The sequence below is a fragment of the Aulonocara sp. 'chitande type north' Nkhata Bay genome, linkage group LG3 (genome assembly GCF_057382095.1).
Source record: "Aulonocara sp. 'chitande type north' Nkhata Bay isolate Kocher_YH1m ecotype deep benthic linkage group LG3, A_spYH_male_GT1.1, whole genome shotgun sequence".
In the NCBI taxonomy this organism is placed as follows: Eukaryota; Metazoa; Chordata; class Actinopteri; order Cichliformes; family Cichlidae; genus Aulonocara; species Aulonocara sp. 'chitande type north' Nkhata Bay.
The window spans coordinates 7,913,535-7,926,719 of record NC_141346.1 but is presented as its reverse complement, the minus strand read 5'-3'; the positions used below and the strand labels follow the sequence as shown (position 1 = coordinate 7,926,719).

The 13,185-nt window shown below is 39.5% G+C and overlaps 2 protein-coding genes across 2 annotated transcripts in view; one reads left to right on the top strand and one right to left on the bottom strand.

Moving 5' to 3' along the window:
• Window positions 1-3,165: 3,165 nt before the first annotated feature.
• On the bottom strand, window positions 3,166-11,709 carry LOC147333763 (putative C-type lectin domain family 20 member A). The gene is made up of 6 exons (XM_086269792.1): window positions 11,410-11,709; window positions 11,095-11,138; window positions 4,939-5,322; window positions 4,500-4,844; window positions 4,326-4,414; window positions 3,166-4,242 (listed from the first exon to the last, which is right to left on the bottom strand). The coding sequence occupies exons 2-6, from the start codon at window positions 11,132-11,134 to the stop codon at window positions 4,117-4,119; spliced, it is 984 nt and encodes a 327-aa protein (XP_086125918.1). The 5' UTR covers window positions 11,135-11,138; window positions 11,410-11,709; the 3' UTR covers window positions 3,166-4,116.
• The window catches only part of LOC147333759 (uncharacterized), a 70,360-nt gene continuing 60,894 nt past the window's right edge, over window positions 3,720-13,185 (top strand). Inside the window, exon 1 of the mRNA XM_086269820.1 lies at window positions 3,720-3,815. Within this exon, the coding sequence (XP_086125946.1) occupies window positions 3,766-3,815 (50 nt within the window). The 5' untranslated portion in view covers window positions 3,720-3,765. The remainder of the gene's footprint in view (window positions 3,816-13,185) is intronic.

The window sequence follows — 13,185 nt, the reverse complement described above, 5'->3', positions numbered from 1 at the left end:
CATCAATTCATCACCAACACAGATACAACTGAGCCCATTACCATCCTTCCACCCACCTGGAAAATCGGCTACTTTACCTATGATATGGAGGGGGCCATTCATCAAGCTCTGGTATCAGCACCAGATCCCGACGCATGTGGCAGGGCCTGCAACACATCGCTGATTTCCAGCAGAGTAGCAGCAGAGTCACAGTCAGCTGCAAAACGCTACCAGATGAGCTGAGTTGTACGCTCGCTTCAACACCAACCAAAACAGAGGAATTTTATCAGCAGAGGTAGCACAGAGCTCTTCACTCACTCTGACTTCGGCTGAGGTATGCAAGGTTCTGAGGAGGACTAACCCCTGAAAAGCAGCCGGCCCTGACTACATCCCTGGCCGTGCTTTGAGGGTCTACTCTTCAGAGCTGGCTGAGGTGTTTACAGACAGTTTCAATTTGTCCCTCACATGGTCAGCTGTGCCCACATGCTTCAAGTCCACCACCATAGTGCCCCTCGCCAAGAAAAACAACATAATCTGTTTGAATGACTATTGCCCCATTGCACTCACTTCTATTGTAATGAAGTGTTTTGAGAGGATAGTCATGTCCCATATCAAAGAAGCCATCCCGGACACATTAGACCCTCTGCAATTTGCATATTGGAAGAATCGTTCTACTGAAGATGCCGTTAATGCAGCCATCTACTCAGCCCTCTCACACCTCAAAAATAAGCACACCTACGTTCAAATGCTGTTTAGACTACAGCTCAGAATCTAACACCACCATCCCAAACAGACTGGTGGAAAAGCTCTCTCCTCTTGGACTGACACCCCTCCTCTGTCGCTGGGTCCTAGACTTCCTCACAGGCAGAGTTGGTACCAGGACATCAGGTACAAAGATAGTGAGCACAGGGACTCCCCAAGACTGTGTGCTCAGTCCACTCCTGTACACCCTCTTCACTCATGACTGTGTCCCCTCCAGGAGGAACACCTCCATCATTAAGTTCGCTGACAACACAACCATCGTTGGCCTGATCACTGGTGGAAAGGAGACGGCCTACAGGGAATAGGTGGCTCAGCTGGTGTCCTGGAAAATGATCTCTCCTTAAATGCTGAGTAGACTAAAGAGTTGATTATTGACCTGGGATGAGGAAAGACCAGCACGCCCCAACACACACCAATGGGACTCAGGTGGAGAGGGTGAAGACCTTCAAGTTCCTCACCACCCACATCAGTGAGGAACTCAACTGGACCCATAACACACGGCAGCTCATCAAGAAGGCTCAACGACAAATCTAAGAAAGCTGAGAAAATTTGGATGAACTAAAAAGCAGTTTCTATCCACGGGCCATCAGGCTACTGAATCACTGACTATGTCAAACTGTTTATCCATAACTGTAAATTTGCAATTTTGTACATCTCTACATATACACCTTAATATTGCATATTCTGTATATATTATCACTGTGACAGTGTTGCAACTACTTGCGCTTTAAAATTCTGTTTACACTCACACATAAGGTACAAGATCTACAAAGCACTACTATACTTATTATTTCTTTTTTTAGCCGTGTGAAGAGAACCTGCAAAGTAAGAATTTCATTGCTCTGCAAAACTGATTCTGTTTTGCGGTGTACATGAAAATAAACTTCTTGAATCTTGTCATAGTTCTGAGTCTGATGACTGAGTGGTTTTGTTTTGATTTATATTGTCTTATGTTTCGGTTGAATTCTTGTTAAGATTTTCTTGTTCTTAGGTTCTGGTTTCCATGCTCACACTGCTGAGTGTCTGGTGTGTGTCTATGCACCTGCCCTGGTCCCATGTCTCCTGTCTAGTCATCCCTGTCCTTGTGTTCCCACTGTACTATGTCAGCATGTTGTCTCTGTGTCTGTAAGTTCAGTCTGAAAACTGAAAGAAGATGCACATTCTCTGTCATATGGACCTGCATGAATAAACTTTCTGAATCCTTTATCATCTGCAACTGAAAATAGTTGTGGATGATTACTATACCTTTCTAATATGACGTTGTTGTCCCTGGCTCTCTTTCTCTGTCCCCCCCCCCCTCCCGCTCTGTTCCTGTGCTACTGCGAGTGTAACTACCGCCCCTCTCCCCTCTTCCCAGCGCAAAGCACAAGGCTCGCATGCGGAGTGAAGGGGTAAAAAGTGCGCGCGAGAGAGAGAGGGTGAGAGAAAGAAAAAAAATCCTACGGCTCACAATAAGGAGTCGGCTCACGTCGTTCACGTCAAAGATCCGCCTCTAAGAGCCATTTCGTTCGCGACCGACACATCACTACCTCATACTGGACGATGGTTTTCTGAACCTCGCAGAAGATTTGTTGGCAAACAGCAGTCAGCCTCTCCTGTATGAACTCTCTCAGAGACTCAGCTGAACACATGGCTGCTTCAGCTGCTGCGGGTCGATAGAAGCGACAGCGACGCTGTGTTATTGGTGTTTGATCGACAGGAACAGGAGCGATACTTTACTTTCTGCGTGAGCTCGGTCTGCTTCATAGGACGGCAGCCATGTCTGCGCACGCGCAACTCTTCTCCCGCTGTCGCTACTCTGCTGAGGTTTGCTGTAAGCGGCCTGGAGTTCGACACCCCGTGTTAAACCAGTGACGGGATGGCGCCCTTTCCAGTGTGTACCATGCATCTCACCCCATGGTAGCTGGGATACACTCCAGCCACACCTTCTTTGCTTTGTATTCATACCTAACAGAGAAAGATCACATGTGTTCTCATTAGGAGAGGGATTTGTTGGTGTGTAGGGCTGTAGCCTCAGGTTTTTATTATGAGACAGCGTGTTTCAGATCATTTTACAGAGTAACATCAAAGTAACTTAACAAGTAGTACAAGTTAGCTAATTACACCCAGGTCTTTCTCCTGGGTGTAAATATAATTCATGTCTGAGCAGGGACGCTGAGATTGGAACTTTTACTACCATTGGTGAAAAGTGATCTATTAAACAAAACTCTACTATAAAGCATAAGCGCAACACTGATGAATATTCTCATAACTAACATATAACTTAAGGCCCTTTACATTTGAATGCCTGTGATTTTGACATGGACCTCAAACTTACACAGACGCATACAAAACTAAAGAAACAAAAAAGCTTCAGTGTCAAACTAGCTTTACTTTCATGGATCTGTAGCAATTTCACCTGATTTATCACTCAGAGTCAAAACACACAAATAACTCATTCATTTATTAACAGAAAAGTACAATCAAATTACCTACACCACAAATTAAGTTCACATGAATAGAATTAAATTAGTTTCATGGGTTCACTCCAGCTAAGCTAATGAAACAAACAAAGATGTCAATATTGGCAAAATATAAATTTGTTGAAGTCAAATTATAATATTAAATATGAAATTATTCTATAAAAGGCAATAAATAATGGTTCGACCATTCTGTTTACTTACTATTTTAATATATCTCTCTCATTTTGTATTACTTTTTCTATACCTATCTATGGATTTATCGTTTTCAACCCAAATAGCTGTGTATTATTTGTAACACACAAAAACATGAATGAAACCACAGAACACATTAAAACCCTTTCAAATATATCATGAAGAAAGCTGAAAGCTACAAAAACAAAAAGTAGACAAACATGTCAACACAGGCGAAAATACAAGTCAAAACTAAGACCACAACAGTAACTATGGCAACACCAGCACAAACTTTACCCACCACCTGCAGTTCTTACTAGAGTGACTGTGACTTTGTCTGTGCCTCCAAAGTGACAGTCAAGTTAAAGTGTCAGATACGAGGACATCCAGCATGCTTTGCAGCTGCACTCCATTGAAAACGATGATCCACATTTATATCAGGTAAGGTTTGGGACTGTTATGGTCTCATTGATAGCTGTTAATTGTTCAATCAGTTGTTTAATTCTTTCTCTCTTCCACAGCATGTCTTTATCCTGTTTTCTTTCTCACAACAAGAGACTAGAGCCTATCAGGAAAACTAGTGAGTGGACCTCTGATTAAAGACTTTCTACCAAACTACAACTGCAGCTGAACAAATGAGCTGTTGGTGGAACTTTACACTCTGAAATATTGAAAGATTTAAAGGATGAGACAGCTCAGCACAGCATGTTATTAACTTCACACATGAAGTGGTTCAGTCCAGTCAGTCTTCAGTTTTGCAGTCACCGTCCACATCCTGCTTCTTTGACTGGTCGTCACGGTAACTCTGGACTTTCCTCCAACGAATCCTGAAGTCTGTCAGTCCTTCTGACAGCATGAGGCCTGACAGCTGGACAAAATGTGCAGATGATGAAAAACATGAAGCATAGTTTGAACTTGTGTCAAGTTTGTGTTGGTGACTGAACTGCTGACCTGCTGTGAAACCTGCTGCTGGATCTCTGTGCTGTGCATGTCTGCCTCTGACTGAAGCTTCATTTTCACCACTGTTTGCTTTGTCACTGCTAAAAATGAACCACATATAACAACACAAACATTAGTGTTTTACATGATGACAGGATCTTACAGTGTTTGCATTCTGGACCTCACCTGTGAAACAGAAAAAATAGATTTTGCTGCCACAGTTGCCATCATCCCATTTCCCTGCCATTAAATTCATTGCTCCACAGTACTCAACTGAATTTGGGTTATCAGGCTGACCAGACCCCCAGTTAGTGAATGTGGAGGTTGTGTTGTCAGACCAGGAGGCCCAGGGATCCCTGTAGAGACCAATCCACACATACTGAACCCCTGATCCATTCAAAGTGAGCGTGATGTTGGATTTCTCCTCTTTGCTTCTTATACTGGTCAGGTCTGTGTGGTATGTCCTGCAGTACGACTGAGCCACTGACCAGGAGCGGCTCTCCATCACTAAGATGTAACTTGTACTGCTGGCTGTAAAAGATTAAAAAAAGGATGAATTTTGAGGCACACATTATAATTCTCATTAAATTGTAGGGATAACTATGGTAACAAATATTTTTCCCACCATTGTAACACAGGAAAGGGTAAGAAGCTCCACAGGGTCTATCATTCATCTGTGTTTGTCCCTGAAGAGCCACACAGTATTCCTTTGCATTTACACAGTCTGGTTGGCCATTAGCCCAGATCAAAAACTCATGTGTACTGCCAACATAAAAAAGTTTTCCCTCCATGGACCACTTCCAGCTGTAACGATCACTATAGAGCCCTATCCAAGCCGCAGCATTGATCCTTGGTGAAATTGAGAGAAGCAGTTGGTTGATGTTGCTGTTGTAGATGGTGACCAAGTCAGTGAAGTGTTCTCTGCAGTAACTCTGAGCTTCAGTCCAGGTCTTCAGCTGGTTCACATAGTGGTATTCTCTGGAGTGGGGAGGAAGAGTGGAAAGTCCTCCTGAGAAAAATAAAATGTTTTTATTGTTGAAGGTGGGCCGTTAGATGAATAACTGAAAATACTGAAAAATATTTAACTATTGAAATAGTCACACTATATGGAGGCTATCCAGAGGTAAGTCTAAATATATACAGTATATATGTATCAATCTATCAATTTGTTGTAAGACTCAGATAATTTTTTTTTAAAAGCTAGACATCTTAAATGAGAATAAGAAAGAAAAGTATTTCCTTGTGCCCCCCTTTCCCTGTTAATGCCCTACACTGTAAAAAAAAAACATCTTAAAAGAATGGTAATATTCAGGCAGCTGGGGCGCCAAAATACTACCGTAAAATAACAGAAAATAGCTTTCTCATGAAAATACGGTTATTTTCAGTAATGAAAATAGAGTTTGTTACGCTAATTTCACATGGGATTCTGCCTTTTCCAATTGCTTTTAGACATTAAATTAGGAACATTTTAACGTGATCAAACAATGAAATTACCTACAAACAAGGTCAATGAATATGGCAATATGAATCATAATACGTAAACGTACAGAAATATACAGTTAACAGTTGGTTTAAATAATAATGGATTGCATGCCCTGGGACAGACTGACAGAGGCGAGGCTGCCATATCACACCATCGGCCCCTCTGAGTAGGCGAAGAGTCTTGACCACAGACACAATACCGACAGTGTCCGAGCAGGGGCTCGAACCGGCAACCTTCTTGTTGGTGTTATTTGTTATTTGTCTCTCAGAAACAGTTCAGAACTTCCCTTCAACTCATCCATGTCACCTAAAAGGTAAACCTGTTTCTCCATCACCTGTTCAGCTCTGATGATTCAGTAAGGACATCTCCTGGTTTCATCTTCATGTTTCCCTCTCACCAGATAACCAAACCGATATCATGACCAGCAGCTTTTACAGCTGTGGCTCCAGCAAACATCAGCTGATACTAGAAATTAATATTAAATAAATTCTAACAACAGCTGATCAAGCTTAAACGTGCTGCTGTTGTTTAACGTGACCTCCGCTGGTTTCCTCTTTCTGGTGCAAAGTGGGCGATAAACAAACAAGAGAGAAAAGCCGATCAGCTGATCATTGATCAGTTTTCATGATTGAAGTAGAAAAAGGAGAGGGAGGGGGGAGAATGAGAGAAGAAGAGGCAGCTGTGCAGCAAAGACACAGAAAAACTGCAGCTTTGTGTCTTTTTCATTGTAGCTGAAGTCCGGGACAAACTGTTCCTTTTCACCTCAATAAGAAACGCGTAATATTTTCTCTGAATACGAGACGATTCTGTTTTTTACGGGACGGTTGGCAACTCTAATAATTAACCTTATGAACAAAATAAAGTTCACTATCAGTAACTTCATAGCACCACCCAGCTGTATAGAAACTCCGTCATGCTAGCTAGCACGCAGTAGGAAAAAGTCAGAATAACGAAAATAAACTCCACCTAAACTTAGTTTATATCTGACCAAGATAGACTGCAGGTCATAACTTCTTACCTGAAGTTAAGTTCACACTCAGACCGGCGGCTGCCTCGGCTCTCTCTTCCTTCTGCCTCCCCTTTCTCTCATCCTCCTGCTGGCCTCCACCACTTGCTAATGTTACTGAATCTGTGGAAGCTCCGCGATAGCACCGCACGAAATAACGAGTAACGACCCTATCTAAATCCCAGTAACGACTAACGCGTTCCTGATTTTGGCATAATAACTAGTTACCGTGCTCGTTACCACAATAATAACACTGTAACTGTTACTTAATAACGTGTTAGTCCCAACACTGATAAAAAGTGACAAAAACATTAGCGTCCGCTGTTCACTGTGTGGGAAGAAAACTTCTTTTTACAGTGAAAAAAACCCCGTAACTTCCGAGCACCGAGCACCGAGCGCGCTACCACGTAATGTGAAATTCACAGAGAAACTCGCGGATTCTTCAACTGAACGCCGCGGCACACCTGCACCCGGGCACAACATTTTGTATGATGGATTATGCAGAAAAAGTAGAATTGGACTGAAGGATCTTTTGCTTTATCACCTATTCAGGGTGTAAATCATGTTTTTAAAAAGTAACTAAGTTATTAATTACTTTTGAAAATAAGTAATCGGTAAAGTAATGATGATTACTTTTTGGGGGAAGTAATCAGTAATTAGTTACTGTGATATTATTCTGTTATTATATGTTACCTTATATATGTAATCAAAGTAGTTGAAGTATGATACTGCTGTAGATCATATTATACCCTTTAATATAGAGTGTGTGATCAGTATGTAGTTTTAGTTTGCATTATACTTCTGACTTAAAAGAGTGTGAAAATCATTAGATCTATTGGTTTGACCTGTATTACTCAACACTGTTGAATGTGTTACACTGTTTCTTGACATGTTTTACTGCTGAATCATGAAGAGAATGTTGTGTGCAGAGGACCTTGTGCCGATAATAGAAGAAACAGACCACATTCCAGACCCCCACCTTTCAGAAGAGCAGAAAGACAGGGAGCCGAGGTCATAACTTAGGCGCCGTAAGAGAGAAAGAATGTAATGTTTAGGCTTTTACGACTAGGTGGGGGCCACTAGAGGGTATAAAAAGCTGAGTAACCCGTCACCACTTTGAGACTTGCTGTGACCCTCTGCAGGCAGGTCTCCCCATCATGATGGTTCTAATGCTCATAAGTGTTGAATTGTATGGAAATAAATGATTGTTGATTGAGCATTTATACACCGAGTATTGTCCTTCCTTCAGCCCAAAGATTAAAAGAATTGGGAGATTTCAACATTACTGATTACTTTTTTCAAGTAACTTGACCAACACTGATCATGTTTAGATGGAAGCTAGCGAGCCAACGCCCTGCTAACTTATAACTCCGTTAAATGTCATAAATTCTGTTTTCATGGATGCCTGGATGTTAAACTTAATTGTTACACCTGGTATAGCAGCAACGCTGATAATTTTATTACTGATGAAAAAATTTAGTCAGTTTTTCAACTTTCAGTGATGCTTGATCGTTTGACTTAGGAACCCGCAGCAGAGTTTGGGCCCAGATATGGCTAATGACATCAGAACCTCCCATCCCCCCACAATTGGCATGAACTCAGCAGTCAGCAGCTAACACATGGGGAAGGGTCTGAGGCAAGGACATGTGAAAGAACCTGGTCAAGACTTTTTTTTTTGTTCTTTTTAGTTTTTTTAAGGGGAATGAATCACTAAAGGGATTTCCAAGGGGTTGTATGTTGAATGTATCCTGCTCGGTTCAGTTCTGTTTTTAGGTGATTGCCTGATTTCTCCCATTTCAGGCAGTTTTTTGTCTCTTTTGCCTCTGTTCAGTCTCCACTACTCTCCTTTTTTCCATCTGACAACCCTGGTTTTTCATTTTGGTCCTGTTCCTGTATTATATCAATAACTACTTTTATAAGTTCAATATGTCTGTGAAGGTTCTCAGTCATCCACATCATCGTAGTCTAAGGAGCTTGTAAAGAAAAGCGTCTGGAGTTCTTTAAGTAGCTTGAAGACGTTTCACCTCTCATCCGAGAAGCTTCTTCAGTTCTAGGGTCAAATGGTGGAGAGTCCCAGATTTAAACCCCGTGGGAGTGTCCCCCCAAAGAGGGACAAAAGGACCCCCTGACGATCCTACCTAATCACATGAGCCAAGGCATGAATACGGGTGTATGAAGCTCACCGGTTCAATTCCCGGGATCTGTGTTAGTCGTTGTGTTCTTTGGGCAAGACACTTTACCCTACCGCCTACTGGTTTTGGACAGAGGAGCTGATGGCGCGATATGGCAGCCTCGCTTCTGTCAGTCTGCCCCAGGTAAATTTATTGCCCCAGGTAAAATTATTGCTGGCGCAATAATTTTTTTTGCATATGAAACCGGAGGAGTTGTACTTACTGTACATCTTATGCCATTAGCTTGTCCTAGGTCACAGTTTCCTTCCACATATATTTTTGCAAAAACTGCATAAAAAGCGCTTGCAGCAACAAAAACATAATATTCCAGAAACAGCCCTTGCCGATCCGATCATCTGTTCGTAACACTTCCTACATCAATCAGTGTGAACTATCGCATGTCCGCCATGTCCTGTCCGAAACCAGAAGTGACGTCATTTTGTGGAAATGTAGTTTTTTACCATCAGGGCCTTATGAGCCTATACTGTTTTTTTTTCTAAAGTTATGTTTGACTTTATGATTTTCTGTGTCGTTTCTGGGATGCTTAGGACTCATATTGCACTGCTGGAAAGTTTATTTTGATGCATATGCTGTTTTTTTGCAAATTTGCATTATAAGATTTATTTTCGTTTTTCCTGTGGTATATAAAAATGGTGTATTTCAAAAGTAAAACTATGAAGACACTTAAAATAAATTTCCTGTGGTGGGAAACTAGTTTGTGCAACTTTTTTGTATTTCCAGTTTTGAGGGATAAGCCTCTTAAATTTCTCTAACAACAAATATATGTTAAAAAACCAAAAACGATTTTAAATTTTTTTGTAGTTTATTGCACTTTTTTGCAATTTATGTAATTACTATGCACTTAATGAATACATATTATTAAAATCTGGGCTATAATTGTTGTATTGATGTATATCAACTTGAAATGCTCCCAAAAATGGCACTACAACATGTAAAAATATAATATAAGCTCTGGCGGACGTGGTTCTATGGTAGGTCTTAAAGGGTTAAAGATTGCAGTTGATACATGCTTCATTTTAATGCTCCAGTAAATTCATTATTTCTTTCATGAATTGTTTTTAAAATCATTATGTAAGGTTTCAAAACAGAAGTAAAAACAACAACAACAAAAACTATTTGTTAAACTTTGTGCATAATGTTAATGCAAGAACCTGTGAGAAAATGATAAAAGGACATTTTAATCTGTTATCACTACTCTATTAAGTCTTTTATGTTTGTGGTCCAATTGACCCCAGAAATCAAAACCTTTCAAAGATGACCTCCATATAATAGAAATAATAAGTCAAACACATCATTAAGTTGATCAGAAACCAAGTCAAATAAAATAAAATGTTAGATGAACTTAAACAATTTAATTTAGCAGCACTGTTTTTTTTTTTAAATTAAGTTTAGATACCTAACTTATTTAGTACCTGTACCAATGTATGTACCTTCATTCTCTGAAGCATATCAGCCAGTTCTTTCCCTTCACAGTCATAGTCCCTATATTTAAAATCCTTACTCTTACACACCACACTGCCTTTACCTCTCTCTATTTACACATATTTCCCTGTCCTCCTCCTTTGTCTAAGCCCAGCAGTTTGTAATGGCGCTGTTATTAGCAAGTGTTAACTCAGGGCACGTCCAGTATGGAAATTCTATTCTTATCCACATTTTATTTGGCATCGATTTGACGTCAGGTGTCAATAATGATGCAACTCTCAGCATTTTGTCTGGGCTTGGGACAAACTATAGGTTTACGCTGGCTTGTTGTTAATAACAGTAATAATAAGAATGAGGAGGAAAAGAAGTGAAGAGAAAAAATATTCATTCCCTAAGCTGTAGAATTGCCACGAATCAACAGCCAAAGCTTAAAATCTATTTGGTTCAATAGATATCATTATAAACAACAACAAAACAACAAAATATTAACAAAGGAAGATAATTTTACATTAATGCAGGTGTTGTGGTAGGAGGAGATAAAGATTTTCTGACTGTTCTTGTGGTTGATGTGTTAATAAAAAAAACTGTACATGTAATCTGATTACCCAAATGACATCAGTCTGCCTCTGTGTGTTTATAGGCTACATTTCAAATGTTTAAGATATTAATATTACTGACCTGAGAGCAGCAGGAGTAGCAGTAGACAGGTTTCTTCCATTCTTCTGTATAATAGATACTCATCATGATTATTATTGTACTGTAATTAATATTGATAGTGTTTATTGTTTAAGGTTTCTTGTCTCCAGTCTAATAATTTGCTAAGTATACAGTTTATATGCATATCCAAAATAATTCTATTCAATGATTTTTAAATATTTCAAAACTATCATGTCTTAAAAACGGTTTAAATCATCATTTCTAAGTTTTAGAATAATGGATATAATATAAACATATCCAAGAATATAACTTTAGGATTAATGATGCATATCTTACCTGACAGCTTATCTTCTCCTCTGTTGACTGAAGCTGACTTTTAAGAAAGTCTTTGTTTGTTCTTTTCATATATTTTACTGTCAAATGAGGAAAGCAGAAGGGAGTGACCTCTCTGTAGAAACACACTTTTACCTAAACTATTATTGTATGTTCTGAGCTCTGACCAGTTTATTGATTATCCCCTTAGCTTCTCTAATTGGAGATATTTAACATGTTTCAAGGCATTTTATAACGCTCATGTTTCAATGTTTCAAAGACGTTTATTGACAATAAAACAACTACATGTAGCTGGAAGTGGTGTCACTCCCAAAACTAAATATTATGGTATTTTTGGCCATGTGACCATACCTGAATACTTTATTGATCCCTGGGGGAAATTATTTTTTGTTACAGTGCTCCATTATAAACCAACATTAAGACAAGACAGACAATACACTAACTAAGAATAGTACAATATATACATATATATACATACATACATACATACATACATAAGTCAACAACAAGAACCTAACCACATTCAAATGCCATTTAAGCAGTTTATTATTAAAATATGATCTATACCAGTGTTTCCAAACCACTGTGCCACAAGAAATTATCAGGTATGCCTGGAAAATTATCTGGTTCCACCTGATTAGTACTCAAAGTACGGGCTAGTAACGGGCAGAACAATTACAATCTCTACCACTAGAGGGGAGTACAACTACCAGCTGTAATTAAATTGGTTGCCAACTTCCAGAAAAACAGAAGAAGACGAATAAGAAATTACATATTAGTCATCATGTGTGTGAAATAGCAATAAATAAACATTTAAAAAGAAAAAAGTAGTCAATCTCACCTGGGTCCTGGAGAAAATTTCGACCCAGATGAAGGCCACATCTTGAGTAGTGGAAAAAAAGTGTTGTTAAAAATAACAGTGCATAATAATCAATGTTGATGTTGATCAAGTAGATGTCCCGGACTCTACTATTAATAATACAGCAGTCCCTCGTTTATCGCAGGAGTTACGCTTTAAAAATAACCCGGGGTAGGTGAAATCCATGAAGTAACCAACTTGATTTTTTTTACATTTATTATAGATGTTTTAAGACTGTAAAACCCCTCACTACATGCTTTATACACTTATAATAATAATAATAAACTTTATTTATAAAGCACACTTAAAAACCAAGGGTATGCCAAGGTGCTTAACAAGTAAAATAGAGTATAGGAGGAGGATAATAGAAATAGGACCAAAGCAAGTACTAAATATGCAAGCAGATAACTGTCACTAATACATAGGAAAGCAACAGGTACAGAGCAAACAAGAATTTAAATGAGCATAAAAGTGCATAATATAAAATCATAAAAGAAATATTAACTAGAGGGAAAGGCAAGATTGAATAAGTGGGTTTTTAATCGTGATTTGAACAGTGCAATGGAATCAGATGCGCGGAGGTCGAGAGGAAGGGTATTCCACAGTACCGGGGCAGCCAGAGCAAACGCACGGTCACCCCGGGACTTCAGTCGAGATCTGGGTTGGGTCAGAAGTAGTTGAGTGGCAGATCTGAGTGTTCTAGCAGGAGTATGTGGTTTGAGAAGTTCACTAAGATAACTTGGCACTAATTTATTAATAGTTTTGAAAGTAAGGAGTAATATTTTAAATTGAATACGGTACTTTATGGGCAGCCAATGCAGGCTAGCTAGGACAGGGGTAATATGGCAAAATTTCCTGGTACCAGTCAAAAGGCGGGCTGCTGCATTTTGGACTGTTTGCAGTCTAAGAAGAAGAGAAGA

What these genes read in the sequence shown, in the direction of transcription:
- LOC147333763 (XM_086269792.1), bottom strand. Translation starts at nt 11,134, where the DNA reads ATGGAAGAAACCTGTCTACTGCTACTCCTGCTGCTCTCAG. An exon ending in GCTACTCCTGCTGCTCTCAG is followed by an intron (nt 5,323 to 11,094) that starts GTCAGTAATATT and finishes TATTTTTCTCAG; the next exon opens with GAGGACTTTCCACTCTTCCT. An exon ending in AGCAGCAGGTTTCACAGCAG is followed by an intron (nt 4,243 to 4,325) that starts GTCAGCAGTTCA and finishes CATTTTGTCCAG; the next exon opens with CTGTCAGGCCTCATGCTGTC.